The sequence below is a fragment of the Desmodus rotundus genome, chromosome 9, assembly GCF_022682495.2.
Source record: "Desmodus rotundus isolate HL8 chromosome 9, HLdesRot8A.1, whole genome shotgun sequence".
Lineage (NCBI taxonomy): Eukaryota > Metazoa > Chordata > Mammalia > Chiroptera > Phyllostomidae > Desmodus > Desmodus rotundus.
This window is the reverse complement of record NC_071395.1, coordinates 101,695,962-101,714,429: the sequence shown is the minus strand read 5'-3', so window position 1 is coordinate 101,714,429 and position 18,468 is coordinate 101,695,962. Positions and strand designations below refer to the sequence as shown.

The 18,468-nt window shown below is 56.4% G+C and overlaps 1 protein-coding gene across 3 annotated transcripts; it reads left to right on the top strand.

Moving 5' to 3' along the window:
- The first annotated feature begins 13,660 nt into the window (after window positions 1-13,660).
- On the top strand, window positions 13,661-18,263 carry NXPH3 (neurexophilin 3). Of its 3 annotated transcripts, XM_045182578.3 has the most exons (3): window positions 13,662-14,108; window positions 15,135-15,291; window positions 16,496-18,263. In XM_045182578.3, the coding sequence occupies exon 3, from the start codon at window positions 16,577-16,579 to the stop codon at window positions 17,198-17,200; it is 624 nt and encodes a 207-aa protein (XP_045038513.1). In that variant the 5' UTR covers window positions 13,662-14,108; window positions 15,135-15,291; window positions 16,496-16,576; the 3' UTR covers window positions 17,201-18,263. The 3 variants fall into 3 exon arrangements, with proteins under 3 accessions (XP_024429081.1, XP_045038513.1, XP_045038512.1); XM_024573313.4 differs by lacking the exon at window positions 15,135-15,291 and having other exon boundaries at window positions 13,661-14,108; XM_045182577.3 differs by lacking the exon at window positions 13,662-14,108 and having other exon boundaries at window positions 14,321-15,291.
- The last annotated feature ends 205 nt before the right edge of the window (window positions 18,264-18,468 follow it).

Below are 18,468 nucleotides of genomic sequence, written 5' to 3'. Positions count from 1 at the left end.
TGCTAGGAAAACTGATCAAATATCAGGCCCAGGACTTCCTGATACCCCTGGCCACACCCCTCACTGTGTCCCTGTAGCTTAGAGGCCTGTGCTCCATCTGGTCTCATAACTGACAACAGCGTGGGGATACCCTGAAAAGAAGCTGCCCCTTGGCCTGATCCCCACAGCTAACTGAGGTTCATCGGCACCACCCTGAGAACAGGTTTCCCTGAGGGCAGGGGGAATCAGAATGAGGGCCTGGGGCATGGAGTCTTTGTCCCAAGGTGATGGGATCAGTCATACCCTCCCCTCATACCCATTCAGCATCCCAACCCAGAGCACCTGGCTGGAGAGACCATCTCCACTCCACACTCACACCCCCTCCTGCTGGGAAGCTTGCCTGGCAATGTGTTTCCCACAGCCCCACCTGCCAGGTCTCACTCACACCACCCTTCTACTACACACCCCGGGCCAACAGCCTAATGGGGGCCCTCTGTCCAGGCGGGGAGGGCCCTGGAGGCTGTGGAGGACCAGGGGAGTAGGGACACATAGGTTTCCCCTGTGGCAGCTGGGCAAAAGTAGGCCGGAGAGTGAGTCTTGCACAGTGTGGCCTGCCCAGCTCCTGGAATCAGTGGGGCCCCCTTTCCCTGGCCCTGCTGGGGGCGAGGCCAGCAGGTAGCCGGAGTCCTCAATGCTCTCCTGGGTCTGGCATCATCTGTACACTCAATCAGCTTCCGGGAGGGTGGCCCCAATGGCCAGAATCCCAGCAGAGACAAACTAGACATCTAAGAGTCTGCAGAGCTTCCTCTGATCCTGGGACAAGACAAGCCCAAGAGCCTTCCAGGCCTGAGATGGCAGTCAGAGAGGCTTGGAACAGGGAAGAAGGGCCTTTCTTCGGAGGAGATGAAGCGAGACGCGGGAGCGACAGGCAAGCAGCTCAAAGCTGATCCTGCTCACAGACGTTGTGGGCTGGACACAGGCCAGGGAGATATGCGGGGAGGGAGAGGAGAGGCAGAGATTAGAGGCAAGGGGGCGTGGAAGGAATGACTTCTTGAGCTCCTTTAGGCTCCGGATCCAGCCTGCCCTCTTCTTCCCAAACCCAAAGAAGCGCACTCTCGAGCACCGCAGATACTCTGGAGTGACCAGGGCTGTACAGAGAATAACCCGGTGGACAGAGAAGTAACCGGTGGACGCTGGGGCTCACCCAGGACCTTAGCGGCAGCGAACCGCTCTGGGAGGCGCTGAGCCCGGCTACGTGCGGCGGCGCCGCAGCGCCCTCTGTTGTCCTGAGGCGGGGGCGTCCTGTTCAGAGCTTAACGGTGGTTAGAGGGGCAGGGTACCTGCTGGCCTGGCCCAAAGCAAGTTCCCTTGAGTCCCAGGAGTCAGCCCCGACCGAGGCGGTCGTCAGACCTGGGAGCACCTGGGAGGACTTGGGAGCCGCCAGCGTCAGTCCCTACTTTATTGCTGGGTGAAGAGAGAGAGATGACTAGCCCCCAGAGAGGCTGAGGCCAGGGATGGGACTAAGGGGCTAAATTCCAGCGGTAGTGCCACGGGATGGCCAGGGATTCCCTAGTCACCCCACCAGCCACGCTCCCCACTGACCACCCTGAATCAACCCACTTCCAGCTCACTCCAAACAAGTCTCCCAGCCCAGCCTCTGTCCCTCACCCCTTCTACCCCAACCCCCTCCCATAACAATTCTAGAACCTCCCAGTCTTGCACCAACCCCCTCCTCTGCTACCAGAACCCCAATCCTCTTCAGTCCACCCCAACCTCCCAGCCTCAGGCGGCTACCTGTGTTCCCCTGCACACCAAACAATTTCCCACAGAAAGCCTTCTGCTTTTTTTTCCCCGCCCAGGAAATGAAAACTTTAATTTTTCTTTTCTTTTCTTAATTAACTTTATTGGATTTTCTTTTTAATCACAAACCATAGCACTGCGTGTTCTTTGTAACAGCTTCAACAAACTAGAGGGATCTAAAGAAAAAGCCGGCCATCTTCCCGCTCCCCTTCCAGCCCCACAGCCCTGCGTCACTAACGTGGCTGAAGGAGCTGTCTTCCCTTCTGTTGCTCTAGGGTGGCTCACGCAACAAGCAAGAAGTTCTGACACCTGCTGTGCACTGGGCCAGGTGCTAAGCCTGGGCTATGGGAGCAAATTAAGACAACACGGTGCCTGTTGTCCTATTGGGGCTTTCATTCCAGTGGGCGAGAGGAGGCAAGAGACAGTGAACTAAAATATTTCCAATAGTAATGAATTCTCTGGGCTTGGGCGGAGGGGAGTGGTGGGGCCTGGGGCAGGAACCAGGCTGCTTTAACTGAAATTGCCAGGGAAGGACTCTCTGAGATGGGACGTTTGAGTTGAGCCCCAGGGGAGGGCACTGTGGGCCACTGTGAGGGGTTTGTTATTCTGATGGTGCCAAAAGGTACTGAGAGCACAAGAACCCCTGGGGTGTCCACTGGGTGGAGAGTGGATTGAAGGTGGGCCAGTGTGGCTGTGGGGTGAGGGGTGGGGGACAAATGGAGATAGACAGATGATAGATAGATAGATAGATAGTCAGCCCTTATTGTTATTTAAAATGGGCTCAGACAACACCTGTGGCTCTGCCGCTGCTCTTTTTCCTTCAGTGCTTCCAGGTGGGGCCACGCAGCTCTCGCTGCAGAGGGGCAGCAGCTCACGGTCAGGCAGCCAGCACCCACAGCTGCCTCAGCCCGGGTTGTTAATCTTCCGTTTTTCCAATCGGAAGTGTAAAAAAATACATCAATTCAAGGAACAAAATGAATAAAGTACTATTGGATTAAAACCCAAAGTATAACGTAAATATTCATGAGCCCATACGAACTTAAATATGCAAGTGATTGAATACATTAATAAATGGAGGGGGGAGGGGAAGAGACAAATCTCCCATGCAAAGGAATTCCAAATGAGTGATGTGGATACTTCATCCTAAAAGAGGGGGCACATAACCCCCCCACTGCTTCATTGTGGGCTGCACATAATGCCTTCCTTCTAGAGCAAGGGTGTTAAACTCATTTTCACCAGGGGCCACATCAGCCTCGATGTTGCCTTCAAAGGGCCAAATGTAATTTTAGGACTGTATACATGTAACTACTCCTGAACAGTTAAGCGAGAGCTTGGCGCTGCTTCTGGATAGAAAGAAGGTGCCGGGCTGGACAGAGCAAGGTGGAGGGCCGGATCCGGCCCGCGGGCCTCGTGTTTGCCACCTATGGGCTAAAGCGTACATTATAGAAGAGGCAGGCTGGGAGGGGAGGGGATAATTTTACAGTGAAGACACCTGACAAACATTACATCAGCCAGGTGATCCAGGTCCACCTCAGTGTCATCCATCACGATGATGGTGTGTAGCCTTGACATGATGCCCTAAAAGTGGACTTTTATCCCTGTGGTCACCTTCCCCAAAACTCACAGCCCCTGTCTATGAGAAAAACATCAGGCAAACTCCAGTAGAGGGGAATTCTACAAAATACCCGAGCAGCACTCCTCAAATTGTGAACGTCATCAAAAATCAAGACAAGGCTGAGAAAAGGTCACAACCAAGAGGAGCCTGCAGACTAAATGTGAGGGGGTGTCCTGGATGCGATCCTGGGACAGAAAAAGGACATGAGATTAAAAAAAAAAAAAAAACCCGAAGAACATGCAAATAAACTATGCACTTTAGGAAATAATATGTCCATCTTGGTTCTTTAATTGTAACAAAAGTACCATTTGTAAGTTGTTAGTAGCTGAGGAAACTGTGTCCCGGGAAGTCGCCTGTGGGAACTCTCTGTGCTTTCTGCTCTATCTTTCCTGTAAGTCTAAGACGGCTCTAGAAAATTAGTGTATTGATCCAAAAATACACATCTCATTGTTCTTTTTACTTGTATTTCCCTCCTACTGAGGCTGAGTCTCTTTTCAAATAGATGTTCTGTTAACTGTTTTTTACACTTGTGCACATTCTTTATTTTCGTCTTTTTCTTATTGGTTTAAAACATTTTTTTCATAGTAAGGATGTTAACCCTTTGTTATATATGTTACAAATATTTCTTCCAGTTTATTGTTGGTCTTTTTATTTTGTTTATGGAAACTTACATCAGTCAAGAATACTTTTTTTTTCCATAACCAAATCTTTCTTTTTCTCTTTCTTTGTTTTATGGCTTCTGGATTTCCTGTCCCTTCAAGGTGAGAGAATTATTCTTCTCGATTTTCTTCTAATATTTTTAGTTTTTATATCACTTTCAACCTTTAATCCATCTGGGATCAGTTTTGTCAGGTGGAAGGTGAGAATTTGGCTTTATTTTCTTCCAGGTGGGTCACCAAAATGGCAGCGTGGTTAATTAAACAAATCGACCTTCCCCCTCAATTGACGTTTCCCCTTGACAGATAATAAGCTCCCATGGAGATCCTTGGATCTGCTTCCTCGAGACCCTCTTCCCCAGTTCTCCACGCCCTCATCAACGTCCAGCTCAGAGGTCCACACCCACCTTCTCCTCGAAGGCTGTGACCAGCTGCCCATTCCTCCCAGCCAGGCTTAGCTTGTCCGCTTCCTGCCCGCCCCCACGGAGCTCATTCATTGCACACACATGCATTGACCTCCGTCTGGGTGTCAGGTGCTGGGCCAGAGAAGGCTGTCCCTGTTGACTTCGGGGGAGGAAAGGGGGAAGAACAAAGTGCAGTAATGTTGTGAGGTCCGGTGACTCGGGGTGCAAAGGTAGGAGAGGTCCATTTGAGAAAAGCGTCAAGAAGAAAATGATGCCTGAGCTGGGGGGGCGTCACCTGTGGTGAGCAGGCGTTTACCACACAGCCAAGAAGAAAAGGGGAGGTCGGGCGGAGGGAGCAGCATGTACAAAGCCCGGTGTGTTTGGGGAGCTGCAAGTGTTTCAGAGGCCACAGCCAGGGAGAAGGGGAGGGGAGGGTGAGAGGGCCGGAGCACTTTCGTAAGCACGCTGAAGACGTTGCACTTTCTCCCGAGGAGCAGCACGCAGGCATGTGGCGGCGGGAATATGCCCACACCCTTTTCCCACATGCACACTGCACCTGTGTTACCAACGTCTTACTACTTTCCCTTCAATTAGCTACCTTTTTTCCTAAAATAGGTTCCACCTAAAGGGATGTTACCTACTTCCATAAATGGGAAACCCATCTCTCTTGCTGTAAATAAAAGGGAATTGAAAAGCTCAAATGAAACATATTTCCATGAAAATTAAAATTGTTCATCTGTAATATCAATAAGAGGACTCTCCCAGCCAACACAGCAAACACCTCACCTCAGGACACACTGGTGCAGTGGGTAAAGGCAAGGGCTCTGGAAGCCAGCAGAGTATGAGCTGTGGATCCTTGGGGAAGTCCCCTTGTCTCTAGAAGCCTCAGTTTTCTCATCTGGGAAATGGGGCAGTAATAGAACCTACCTCGTTGGGTGGTGTGATTAAACAAGAATTTGGTTCACATCTCGTGGGTGCTGTAATACACCCTGGCAAGTCTGGGACCATGGAAAGCCTCCCAAGGGTTTGAAACAGGAGAGGGGCATCATCTAGTTTGCATCCTAGAAGTCAGCCTCCCTCTGGCTGTGCCATGGGTAAGGAAAGCTAGGGGAGACCCGGCCAGGGCTGCTGGGGTCCCAGTAAGCAAGGATGGAGTCCTGAAGCCTTCAATGGGGTGGAGGAGATGCAGCTGGGTATCGGGGAAAGAGACCAGCGGCAAGGCTGGCACCAAGGTTCTAATGAGGTGGGGTGCATGGCTCTTCCTGGAGCGGGGAACACAGGAAGCCACAGTTCTATGGGTCAGAATGTGCTGAGCATGATTTTGTTTACCCTGAGTTGGCAGAGTCTGTGGAATCCCATGTCCAGAGGTGGCTGACGTTAGGCCTGGCATTGAGGAATGAGTGAGTTAAGGTCCGGCCCCCACCAGCTCGCAACGTTCCAGGGTGGGTGAATTTGCAGGGAGCAGGCGTGGGCAGCCACACTTCTGTGGTGCTCCAGGCAGAGCAGGGGTAAGAAGAGAATTTCCAGGTGGTGCCCTTCCTGTTGCCCCTCCAAATCTTCTGCTGGGCTCTGTGGCTGCAGGTGACCCCTCCTGGAAGCAGCCAGGACTGAGGACCCTTGCAGGCTATGGTCATTCCCAGGCTCATTTCTCCCCACGAACTGCCCTACACTGTCCCCATGGAAATCTTAGGGGGCTGGGGCACCAACATGAAACAGTATTGACCCCAAATGGTGTGGGGGGAGAAAATCAAGGAGGTCTTTCTCCTGAACTTGGTGCGTCCTCTGGCTACACCCCAACCCTGCACCTTCCTCAGTGGGCCTTGACTCCACCCCTGCCCCCTCTCTGATCTGATTGGGAAGGAAGACCCTAGGTTCCGTCTCCCCAGCAGAAGCCCAGGCCAGGGATGCTCCGGGAATCCGTTCTACATCCCGGATTCCCCTGACGGTGTCTGCTTCCCTCCCTCCCCTCCCCCACCAGCGTGACCCCTCGGTGCAGGCTGAGAAGTTCTTAGTACGCGTTCTTGATGGCTTGGAGGTCACGGTTGTGCTTCCCTCTGCCGCCAGGGGTCACCACCGGCCTGCGAATGAAAGGCGCAGCCTGGCCCATCCGGTCGCCAGAAAACGGGAGAAGCACCCCGGCAGCCCTGTGCAGGAGGGCGGGGACGCTCCGGCGGGGACGATTTGACCCCCGGAGGTGGCTGCCATTCGGCGCTGTAGCCCCAGTGTCCTTCGGGGGTCCAGAGGGGCAAGAGCCCCTGAAATAGGGCTGACTTGGCCGGACCTCACGAGGTAAACCTGAGGGCCAGAGATGCAAGAGAGCTTGTGGACCCTGGGGTGCCCTGCCTGTAGACGCACCTCGCGCCCCTTCCCTGAAGAGGAAGCGGAACTTCTCACTACAGACGTTACATTGACCCACTTCACAAATAACAGACCCGAGGCTCTGTTCCCGCGCCCCAGTTTGTAGGAACCCTCTCTCCCCCTCCCAGCGGAGGCTATTTGCACTACAGACCTGCCTCCCTGCAAGCTCCTGACATTTGAAAATCCGAATGAGTTACTGAATGAGAATACAACAATAGCCAGAGTTTACTGAGCACTTACTATGTGCCAGAGACTCTTCTCGACAACCTTATATGGGGATACTGTTATTATACCCATGAAGAAACTGAGGCACAGAGTTGAAGTAATTTACGGAAGACAGTGACAAAACCAGGATTACGACCCAGGCGATCTGGCTCCAGAGCCATTCGTTGTTTTAAGGAATCTTTACTAAGCTCCTCTGCGCCGGTCGCGCGGAGAGGATCTGAGCACCCGTAAGTTCTGGGGCACCGCGCGCTTTGGCGGGTTCCACATCGCCTTTCTTGCTTCGGCAAAGAGCCCACTGGAGGCGCCCCAATTGACCACCAGGTGGCGCACGAACCCCACTCACCTCCGACGCGCCACGCCCACGCGCCTCTCCATCGCCCCCTGTGGGAGTTGGCGCGGACCACAGCGACATGGGTCCAGCTGACAGGTGGCGGCCAGGTGACCTGGTGCCAGGTGTCGGCTCCTGGCCAGGTGTTGGCTCCATGCCAGATCCCCTGTTGTCTGGCGGCCCAGCTCAGGCCCTGTTTTCCCCCCTTGCTTCTCACCTGCGAAGCCACCTGAGATGTAGCAGGAAGGAGCGTGACCAGACTCTTTTTGTTCAGTGCGTCACTGATTACAAAGCGTTTTCTACCAGTTCAGTTCAGACAAAAGACCCGGGAGTACTGTGCGCCCAGTGGAGAGCCAGATGCTCTCACACTCAGCACGTCCTCACCTATCAGATGATCCCACTTTATATGCAGGGAAGTGGAGAACAGATTCATCCAAGGTCACCCAGAAAGCAGATCTCGGAGCCTGACTTAATCCAGGGCTGCTGGGCTCCACGTCCTCGCCCCTCCCACTGTATAACAACACTGGTGGGAACCTTTACAGGCTGGAGGTCCCTCCTGGCTGGTGAGTCCTGTGAGAGGCAGTGGTATAGACAAAATGACCTCTCAAAGCCTGAGGTGTGCGTGGTTCAGGATGTTAGTGGGTAGCTTCCCTCTGGACCTCCAGACCAGGGCTCTGCCACCTACTTACTTGGCTCCCTTGCCCTTCCGCAGCCCTGGTGCCCCATCTCCCCTCACTGCTTCCTACATGACTGGCCCGAGCAGCCCCATCTCACACCCTCCCAAGATGGGTTCTTTGCAATCTCTTCACACTTTCACCTCCGATGATTCCCGAGGCTCATCCTCATCTCCTTCTGTCCCTGCAGTCGACACTCCACTCTGCACCCAGCTATCCAGCTATGCACCTGAGCTCCCCGAAGCGCCTACCTTCCACCTGTCCAGGGCAGGGTGCTGCGTGTCCCCCTGCCAACCTGCTCCTTGTCCTGTGTCCTCAGGCCAGAAAGCTGGAGGTCATCTTTGACTCCTCAGCACATTATTCTGGAGTCTAACTCCTCTCCACTCCAACCCTTGAACATCCTTCAGGATCATTGCTTCCTCCCATCCCGATGGCTTCTGCCCTAATTCAGGCCACCGTCACCCGCCAGGCTCCTGTTTCAACTGTCCTCTCAAACCCACCCTCCACCCTGTGGTCAGAGTGGTCTTTCTAGCGATCGTTCTAAAGTGCAAATCTGACCCCTGTTTAAAACTTAAAATTAAAAGAAGAAAAACACTAATCACAGGATATAACCCCAAACCTTAACTAGATCCATAAAGCCCTAGATCCATTCCCCACCCATCTCTCTGGCTCAAATCCCCACCCTCGCCACCCCCCTTCACTACACTCAGTTCCTTCAGCTCCTCCAAAGCACTAAAGTCTTCCTTAGCTCGCACCATCCTTAGCATGCCCTGTTCCCTCTGCCTGGATGGCCCCTCCCCCAGCTCTGTGGCTGGCCAAGGCCTCTTCATCCTTTAGATCTTGACTGAGGTGACTTTCAGGCTTTCCCCCGACTCCTTCCAGGTAAATCAGGGTCCCTTCTTAGTTTCTCTGGCTTAGAACTTGCTGTTCTTCCTTCATACCACTTGCCACCATCTCAGAGCTTGTGTTTTCTTGGGCTTAACTGTTTAATCTCTGTCTCTCCCGAAGCCCAGATTCTCCATGTGAATAAGTACTGCAGCCTCTCCGTTCACAGCTGTACCCCCACACCCAGCCCAGGGCCCGACATAAAAGTAGACACTGGATAACTATTTGTAGAACAAATGATTCTTTCTTTCATCTCGTCTTCATCAGAGCCCCGGTCCCAGGCTTGCTTTCATCTCTGGCCTTTGCAGAGTTGCTTCCTCTGCCTAGAAGGTTCTTTCCTTCCCCTCCTATCTGGGCTGATCCACATGTCACAAGGTAATTTATCTGGGATTCGTCTTTGGCCCCTCACTTGAATTAGGGTTTCCTTCTGGGCTCTGCTAGTCCCCCCTCCATAGCACTCTACGATAACGCTTCAAAACTGCAGATTCTAGGTAAATGTGAATGATTGTTAACGATAACGACCTTCTCCCACCTCTCCTCCCAGACCGCTCTGCTGCAGCTGGCTCAAGGGCATCCACTCTCTTGCCTTTCAGACCATGAGGACCCCCATTTTCCGTTCATTCAATAGGCACTGATCAGGCACCTACTGCGTTGTTTTTTCTGCAGCACTGGAGAGGCTGGTGGGAAATAGGACTCTTCTGAGGGTGAGACTGGAGAAGCAGGTGAAGGCATCGGAGCGCTAAGCAAATGCTCAGCCCACCTGCATCCAGGGTGCAAACAGGGGCTGGAGGAGGGTGAGGAGGCCGGGTGTGGGCTGAGGGGTGGGACTAGTGCATAGAATCCTGTCCCCTTCATTGAGCAGCAGGGTGTGGCAGGGGAGGGGAGTTGCGGGACTCAGAAAGGTGAGCCTGAATGCCTGGCGTCACCACCAGCACACCCGAGCACTGTTGTCCCACCCTGGGACCAGCTGGAGGGACGGAGGCTGGGTACCGTGTGGAGGAATCTCAGCCAAACTCAGCATTCTCTGTTCCTTCTCTGCCTTCCCAGGCCACTCCGCTCTTTTGAGCTGCTTCTCATTCCCTCTTTCCCTATGCTCCCCCCACACCAGAGTTTGTCAGAGTGAAATCTAGAGGTCATCTCCACAGGCATCAGGAGGGCAGGGCAGGGGCCTATAAAAATACATGCTCCTGGGCCCCCACCTACCCATTAAGTTTCCCTGGGCTGGGACCCCCTGGACTCTGTGAGCACAATAACCCCTCTCTACTTGGTACACTGAAGTGAGACAACCCCATCAGCCCGCCTGCCCTCCTTGCCCCTGGCTGCCTGCTCCTACCCAAGAACCTCTGAGAGCTGTCCTTCTGCTCACCCCTTAAATGCCAGAGTGCCCAGGACCCCACCCCCACCCCCCAAGCCCCTTGCTCCTCTTATATATCCGTACCCTCAGCACCCAGTGGAAAGATCAAGTCAGTGTCATTTGCTATCTTGGCAGTGACCTTGCTATCAAGTCAGTGTCATTTGCTGAGCAGGCCTGTGACCTTGTGAAACATGACTGTCATTTTACTCTTCTGAGCTTAAGTCCCCAGGACAGGAAATTACTGGAAAGCAAGAACAGACCTACCCTCTCCCTGGGCCACAGGGGGAAGATAACACTGGAACAAACTGCAGCCTCTGGTTACGAAGCCCCAACAGCCCAGGGGCCTCACAACAGCACCCCCACCCTTTTTTAATCCAATGATAATCCAATAAAAGCTCAAAGCCCCCGTCCCTCAATGCCCTCGTATCTCTCCACACCTCGCCCCTCGCCTTTCTTGGAGAGTGAATAAAAACTTCACTCTGCATTTTCTTCTCTGTGAATTCTTTCACAGCCAGCGTCACCGACCACCCTAATACCCAAGGCTAGACTTTCTTCCCTCCTGGGGTGGCCAAAAGCACCCAGACTTGACAAGACCAAAGCTGACCCTACCACACCCTCTCCCCAGTGCCCACCTTCCTTCCCTCACCTGCGGCGCCCGTCTCAGCAAGCATCCTCCCTGTTACCCAGGCCAGAACCCTGAGTATCATACCTGACTCCCTTTCTCCCTTCCTCTCTCACCTCAGCAACTACCAGATCCTGATTATTTTACTTCCTAAGGATGTTTCGGCCTCCTCCTCTCTTACCTCAAGCCGTGGCATTTACCTCCTAACTGGTTCTCTCCCTCTAGGCTCCCCTCTTTCCAGTGAAGTCTCCAAAAGCTTCCTAAAATGCAAATCTGACTATAACCCCCATCCTCCTTATTAAAACCTTTCAATAGATCCTCATAAACAAAAGCCCTAGTCCCTTGGCCTGACACAAAAGACCCTCCATTAGCTGGTCCCAGCCTTCTGCTCCAGCTTCCTCTTCTCCCCTCTGAGCTCCAGTAACAGCAAAGTGCTTCCACCTTTAGCCTCCGGACCTTGGATCAGTCAGTGCCCCTTGCCAGGCATAGTAGCCCTCACCTGGCTGATTCCTCCTCATAACTTCGGCATCACCTCCTCCGGGAAGCCATCCCTGACCCACCCTGCCCCTGTCTGCACCATGCTTGGTGCATCCATAATGCGCAGTACAGGAATCTATTATTCCATTCACCACACTGAGTTTGAATCATTGATTTCCACCACCTGGTTCAGCACTGGCCAGTGAGATCCTTGAGGGCAGGGACGGTGTCCCATTCATCTCTGTATCCCAGCCCCTGGCCTGGTGCCTGACCCTGAGGGCAGGCTTGATTCGTGGTTGATGGATGAGTGGGGAGGGGAAACTTGAAGGAAGCAAGAGCCAGGAATGGCCAAGAGGGCAGTGAGGGCGAGTCTGGCAGGAGGCACAGGCAGAGCAAACGCGTGGGAAGTGGAGAGGCGAGAACTTCCCTTTATTGCACTCCCACGACTGCACGCCAGCCATTGTGCCTGCGCTTTGTTTGTACATTTTGTCTCATTTAGTTCCTGCAACAACAGATCAGGAAACTGGCATCAGAGAACCAGAGCAACCTGCCCAAGGTCACACAGCGGGGCCCGGGGTGGAATCCAGAGCTGCCTGGCTTGTAAAGCTGTACTTACTCTGCTGGGCCACACCGCTCTCCTGGGGACAAGGCCTTCTGGAGACGTACAAGGAGTGGGCCCAGCTTTGCCTCTGCCTAGCTGCGCGCCGGAAGCAGCTGCCCACGCTCCAGCGGACAGCTCCTTCCTCCCAGCCGGACAGGAGGCCCCAAGGCCAGACAAGGATTTATCTGTTCCTTCCTCCCCTGGCCTTTGGGGTCTTTGACCAGACACGCACGCCTCGCCACCACCACTAGGGAAGGGCGGGGGCACCTGGTACCGCCCAGGGTGCCTAGGGACGCAGGGGGCTCTGTGACGCTGTCTGGGTTCTGCAGAAGCTGTCTCCCTCATTGCACTTGGCCCAGGCTGGTATTAAGATTCATCTGCATTCTCAGCGCACCCGCCTGGCAGATGGTGGGGGAGGAGGCTGGGTGCCTGCTGAGGGCTGCAGCCAGAGACCAAGCTGGGACCCGAGGGCCACAGAGCAGAGTGCCCACCCACTAGGCCCCCGTGGGCCCAGCCCAGGCTGGGGCCATTCCAAATGCCGAGGTACTTCCTCACCCTCACAACCTTCAAAGGGTACTAGGACCTGACCTTTACTTTTTCTAAGGATTAAAGGAGCCCTAAATTCCAGGGAGGAAATGTGGAGATTAGTGGTGGGGAGGGTCCCACCTTTGAGAATCTCCTATCAGGGTCTTGGTTTCCTCATTGCCCTGGAAATTTGCAGAGACCAGAGGTAACCAGGGACCCTGCTGGAATAGGAGTCCCATGCGCCAGCCTAGTGACTGCCCAGGTCACAGGGTCAGTGAGAAGGAAGAACAGAGGAGCAGCCTCCACGGAGGCCTTGCTCACTTCACTAGCCCTAACCGTTGACCCCAGCCTCAGAAGTTCTTCTCAGAAGCCTCAGAAGAAGTTCTCAGGGAAGTTCTTCTGGGTGTCTAGCCTGACCCCTAGTAGCCTTTTCAGCCCAGGGCGTTAGCCCAAGTTCCCTGTCACAGCGATTCCACTGAAGGGTGTGTGTGTGTGTGTTAGGGTGTGAGAACAGTTATTCCAACCCCTCTGAGTAAAGCAGAAGAGGAAAGAAACTGACGTTATAACAAAAGGAGTACAGGCTAGACACCCAGAAGAACTTCCCGCAGCAAGGAAGCAAGTTTTACAGATTGAAAGTGGACTTTCGACTGTGGGGAGGGGTTGCACTAAGAAAGACTTTTTTTTTTTGCTTTTGGGTTTTTTTGTTGTTTTGTTTTTGGTTGTTGGAATGGATTTGGAAAACATGGTCTTTCCAAATCCCAGGTCTCCTAGGGTTGAGGGTAGGGCAGCAGATGCCTAACGCCCTGCCAGACGGGTGAGGAAGTCAGGGTACCTAACCCCAAGCTACTACCCTCTCCCTGCCACCCGCATCCCCTATCCCCTTCCCCGCCCCGTCCAGCCTCTTTTGTCCTGGGTCCCCGGGCTGCAGGCCGGCAGGGGAGGAGTTAACTCCGAAGGTACCGGCTGGGCTCACAGTACCTGCCGCTGCCGCCGCCGCTGCCGCCTGTAGGAGGGACGAAGCAGCAGGAGCCGCCTGGGAGCTTGGGAGCCCGGAGCGCTCCAGTCTGGCGGGTGCTGCGCAGGGAGCGGCGGACGGGTTCGGCGCCGCCAGGGGCGTCCGCCAGGGGGCGCGCCACGACGGGGCGGGAGGGGCCGTCTGGTCAGGGAAATTAGCACTAGGGACGGGCGCGCGCGCGGGTCCCCAGCACATCTGGGCGAGAGCGGCGCCGCTGGAACCGAGGGGGGCGCCGAGCGCAGATCTGGAGCGGCAGAGCCACCTTGCAGCTGGGGCCCCTCGAGGCGCTCGGGGCGCACATCTGGGACCTCGAGAGGGGGCTGTGCGGCGTACAGCTGGACCAGGGAAAGGGGGCGGCGGCTGCACAGCTGGACCGAAGGGGGCGGGGTCCGTCCGAGGCGACTGGCAGAAGCGAGGGCCGCGAGTCACCAGCGACCGGAGCATGGGACGGCGCTCCTGAAAAGAGCAGGGGTGAGGCAGGGGCCTGGGACCCCGAGAGGAAAAGAGAGAAAGGGGCAAGAAAGCAAAGGAGGAGGATGCAACTGACTCGCTGCTGCTTCGTGTTCCTAGTGCAGGGCAGCCTCTATCTGGTAAGCGGTCCGCGGGGAGCTGCGCGGAGGGCAGGGGTTCGGAGGACTGGGGGAGAGCGCGGGAAGCTTCCGAGCCCGGAAACTTTCTCCCTTCCCCCCAGCATCCCCGGGATGGAGGGAACGCCTGGAGGCTGGGGGAGAGGGCGGGTCTGAGACCCAAGAAGGTATAGAAAGGGTTAATAGGGGCGGAGAGCGGGTGTTTGGCTGGCCCACCCATCGGCCGCTGGTGGCGGGAGGTGCGACCAGCACGAGGGACATGGCCGGCAGCTAGGTCGCCAAGGGTTACCCGACCCCTTCCAGGCGCCCACCCGGGACGCGTGGAGGGGGAGAGGGGATGGGTTGTGGAGCTAGTGCCTCGCCAAGTCGGGGGGCTTGGGGTTTTTCCTGATCTCGGGGACCCAGAGGGCCCCGGTCTGTGGGTCCCCTAGCGCGCGGAGTCCGTCCAGGCGGGGTCGGCCCCTGCGTCCCTCGCTCCCGCTCCCTCCCGCTCCCGCCCTCCCCGCCTGTTGTTTTCCTCTCCTCTCCCGGCTGCGCGCAGCCCGAGCCCCACAGGACCAGGGCAGGCGGCTCCCGCCCCGGGCTCTCGCGGCAGCTGAGCTGGGCACCCAGATCCTGCTCCTCTTGATCTTGCTCGCGGCTGCCCGGGGGGTCTAGGACGCCCGGGAACCCCACCCCAGGCCCCAGCCCAGTTCTTAACTCCTCTCCGACCCAGCGCCCCACCCCCATTGTGTCTTGGAGAAGCCTCAGCTCCACATCTGGATCTGCCCCTTTCCTCAAAACAATAATCCCCTTTTGCCATCTCCCCTTTGCCACTCACTCTGTGGAAGAACCCTTCCCTTCTCACATCCCACCTGCAGCCCTTCTCCCCGTCCTCCACCCATTCAGCTGCGACCCCCAGGGGCCAAGTGCACACAGGTCTGTATGTAGCCTTTAGTCTAACCCCCAGGAGCCTCCCCTCCTGCTGTCCTACCCCATCCCTGGGGCCTGGCAGGCAGGGCCACTGCACACGACCGCCTGCACTGCCAGGGTCAGAACAGGGAGCACGAAGCCCCCAAACCCCTTTGGAGCCCTTCAGACTCCAGCCCTCAGGCAACCCCCAGCCTCACCCCAGGGACACCAGCAAATCCAGATGCCACCCGGCTGTGAACAGGTGCCCCTGGTGCTGGTAACAGAGCCGCATTAGGTAAGTGCTTTCGTCAAAGGCTGAGCTGACACACCCCAGGCGGCTGCCCTCAGGAAACCTTGTCGGCTCCTGGATGCCCTCCAGAGCTGTCCCGTGTTTGAGCTCGGTCAGGCTGTCCCGCTGGCCCTCGCCACGCTCTTCCAGGAAGCCTCCCCAGGAGTCGCCTGTTGCCAGAGTGGTCCAGCAGAGTTTGGCAGTTTTACAGGAGATTTGGGGTGGGGATGGGGATTGGGACACATCTGGTCTGCGAGGCTGGGGGGGGGGCGCGGTGGCAGGGGAGGGCTGACCCTAGGTGACAGTGCCTGACGGTGATGCAGCCTTTGAATGCTGGGTCCTCTCTGTGAAATGGGGATCAGAAGAACCCCTACCTCAGAGTGCAAGGAATGCCTGGCATGTCATCATCAGTGGCCCCCGTGGGAGTGTTAGGCTTGCTACTCCCTTGGCCGTCCTCAGTGTGAAATTCACTCCAGGCCCCCCCTGGTCCTCTTGCATTTACACTTGAGGGAGAATGTCACTGGGCCCCATTTTCTTACTCCATCGTCTGTTGCCCTGAGGGTAGAAGCTGTGCTAGGGTAGGGTGGTGCCTCATCCAGCCGACTAGGAAGCCCCCAAAGGCGGGGGCTGTACCTCTCCTGTCAAATGGTGGGGGTGGGGGCGAACTCTTCCAGCTTTGGGATGGAGCTCTCCTATCTATCTGCCCTGGGGCTCTGAGGGCAGGGACTGTGTCCCCCGCATCAGCCTGGGATTCCACAGAGTCAGGGACTCTGCCACTCCTATGTCTGGGGGCTCTGTCAGCACAGGAATATGCTTCTGCCATTAGACAGCAGCTCTTCCAAGATCAGGTCGGGCCTCCCCCATCTGACTGGGCACTCCCTAGGGGTAGGGGCTGCAAACCCCTGGAGGTGTGGTCCACTGCAGAGAATTCTCATCTGTCCTTTTAGATTTTGAATAGTGGCCAGAGGCAAGGCAGTGAGGAGGAGAGGTGGAGGGGGTGACTTTGGTGTCAGAACAGGAGATGGGACCATGATGGCAGCCAGTGTACACCCGACCCCTAACATAAATACGCAGCGTGCAGGGGCCCCTCAGCCCCAAGTCAGTGGAAGAGAGCAAGAGAAAGGTGATTATGGCTATGGGAAGCCATGGGCCAGAACTCCTGGGCCCTCTGGGGACAGGGCTCTCACACGTATCCCAACTCCCCGCACAGGTCATCTGTGGCCAGGACGATGGGCCCCCTGGCTCAGAGGACCCTGAGCATGATGACCGCGAGAGCCAGCCCCAGCCCCGGATGCCTCGGAAGCGGGGCCACATCTCCCCTAAGTCCCGCCCCCTGGCCAACTCTACTCTCCTAGGGCTGCTGGCTCCACCTGGAGAGGCCTGGGGCTTCCTTGGGCAGCCCCCCAGCCGCCCGAACCATAGCCCCTCACCTTCAGCCAAAGTGAAGAAAATCTTTGGCTGGGGCGACTTCTACTCCAACATCAAGACGGTCACCCTGAACCTGCTTGTCACGGGGAAGATCGTGGACCATGGGAACGGGACCTTCAGCGTCCACTTCCGACACAACGCCACTGGCCAGGGCAACATCTCCATCAGCCTCGTGCCCCCCAGTAAAGCCGTAGAGTTCCACCAGGAACAGCAGATCTTCATCGAAGCCAAGGCCTCCAAAATCTTCAACTGCCGAATGGAGTGGGAGAAGGTGGAACGGGGTCGCCGGACCTCCCTCTGCACCCACGACCCGGCCAAGACCTGCTCCCGAGACCACGCCCAGAGCTCAGCCACCTGGAGCTGCTCCCAGCCCTTCAAAGTCGTCTGCGTCTACATCGCCTTCTACAGCGCGGACTACAGGCTAGTCCAGAAGGTGTGCCCAGATTACAACTCCCACAGTGACACTCCTTACTACCCCTCCGGCTGACCCTGGGCAGGCCACAGAGGCCAGGCCGGGGCTGGAAGGACAGGCCTGCCCGCACAGGAGGCCATATGTCTGGACACTGGGCAGGGAAGGGGAGGGGCCTCAGGCAGGAAGTGGGATGGAGAGAAGGAGAGGCCAAGTCTCACTGGTGGGGAAGGGGTCTCATGTGTGGGCCCCATCCTGAGGTTGTGGAGCGACTAGGGCACAGGTGCACTGGAGGGGGAGTGGGTTCTCTGTGTCGCCTCACAGGGTGTCCCCACTGAGAGAGAGGCAAATGCTGTGTCCAGGAAGCCCTGGGGCCGGCAGACCAGCGTGGCCTCAATAAAGTCATGGAGAGGAGCCTGAACCCTCGGCTCCCTCCCTGCCATCCTGAGACCGGGCAGCAACAAGGAGAGGGCTATTTCCTCAGCGCGGACACCAAGTAGGCAGGGAAGGATGGCTGAAATGGGGCCTCCTGGGAGCCAGCGCTTGGGGCTGGGGGAGGAGGAGCTGTCCAGGCCCCCTCAGTGGGCAGCCTGGAGCCCCTTGTCCTGGACTGTGGACTGAGCTTGGCTTGAGGCTGAAGTGGTGACTTTGGAGTCTTCGATGTCGTGACAAATAGATCATGGGCCATCGGCCCCCAGCCAGGCCACCCCTGTCCAAAATTTCCTCTCCTGCCATTGTGCTCCCACCCCTCCCCGTGCTGATGGGACGGCTGTCCTCCAGCTAAGATGGGGGTGACTGGCTCTCCCAGCACCAGGGCCCTCCCCACACCAGCACGTTGTGTGCCCCCCCCCCCCCCAACGCAGCCCTGCTGGCTCCTCTGGGAGCTTCCTTGTCCAGCCAGCCACCCTTCAGTATCAGTTTTGCCTGTGAGATCAGGGCTGGATGGAGATGTCGCCCCTCCTCTCGGCTATGGGGCTGGGGGAGGCCAAACTGTGGAGGGTGTGCTGGACCTGTTCTGTGGTGTCTGTCTGTGGGTGTGGGGGGGAGGGGGGTAAGTCATGTGAAGTCACCTGATTGTCAACTTCTGTGTGCCGAATCTTGTTCTTGGAGCAGGGAATAAAGCTTTCCCGGGGCATTGGATTCTTGTCAGGGGAAAGGGCGCCGGGTGCCCCACAGTCCAGCCGGCGGGGCTGCAGGCCTAACACAGCTGTGGGAGCTAGTGGGCAGTGGCATCTGCCAAAGCAGCTCAGGGAGGGAGAGCCGGTGGGTGGGATGGGCCATAGAAGGGTGTTTCTTGTTACCCCCTGGATCGCCATCTGGGTGGGCCCATTGGGTGTCCCAGGTCC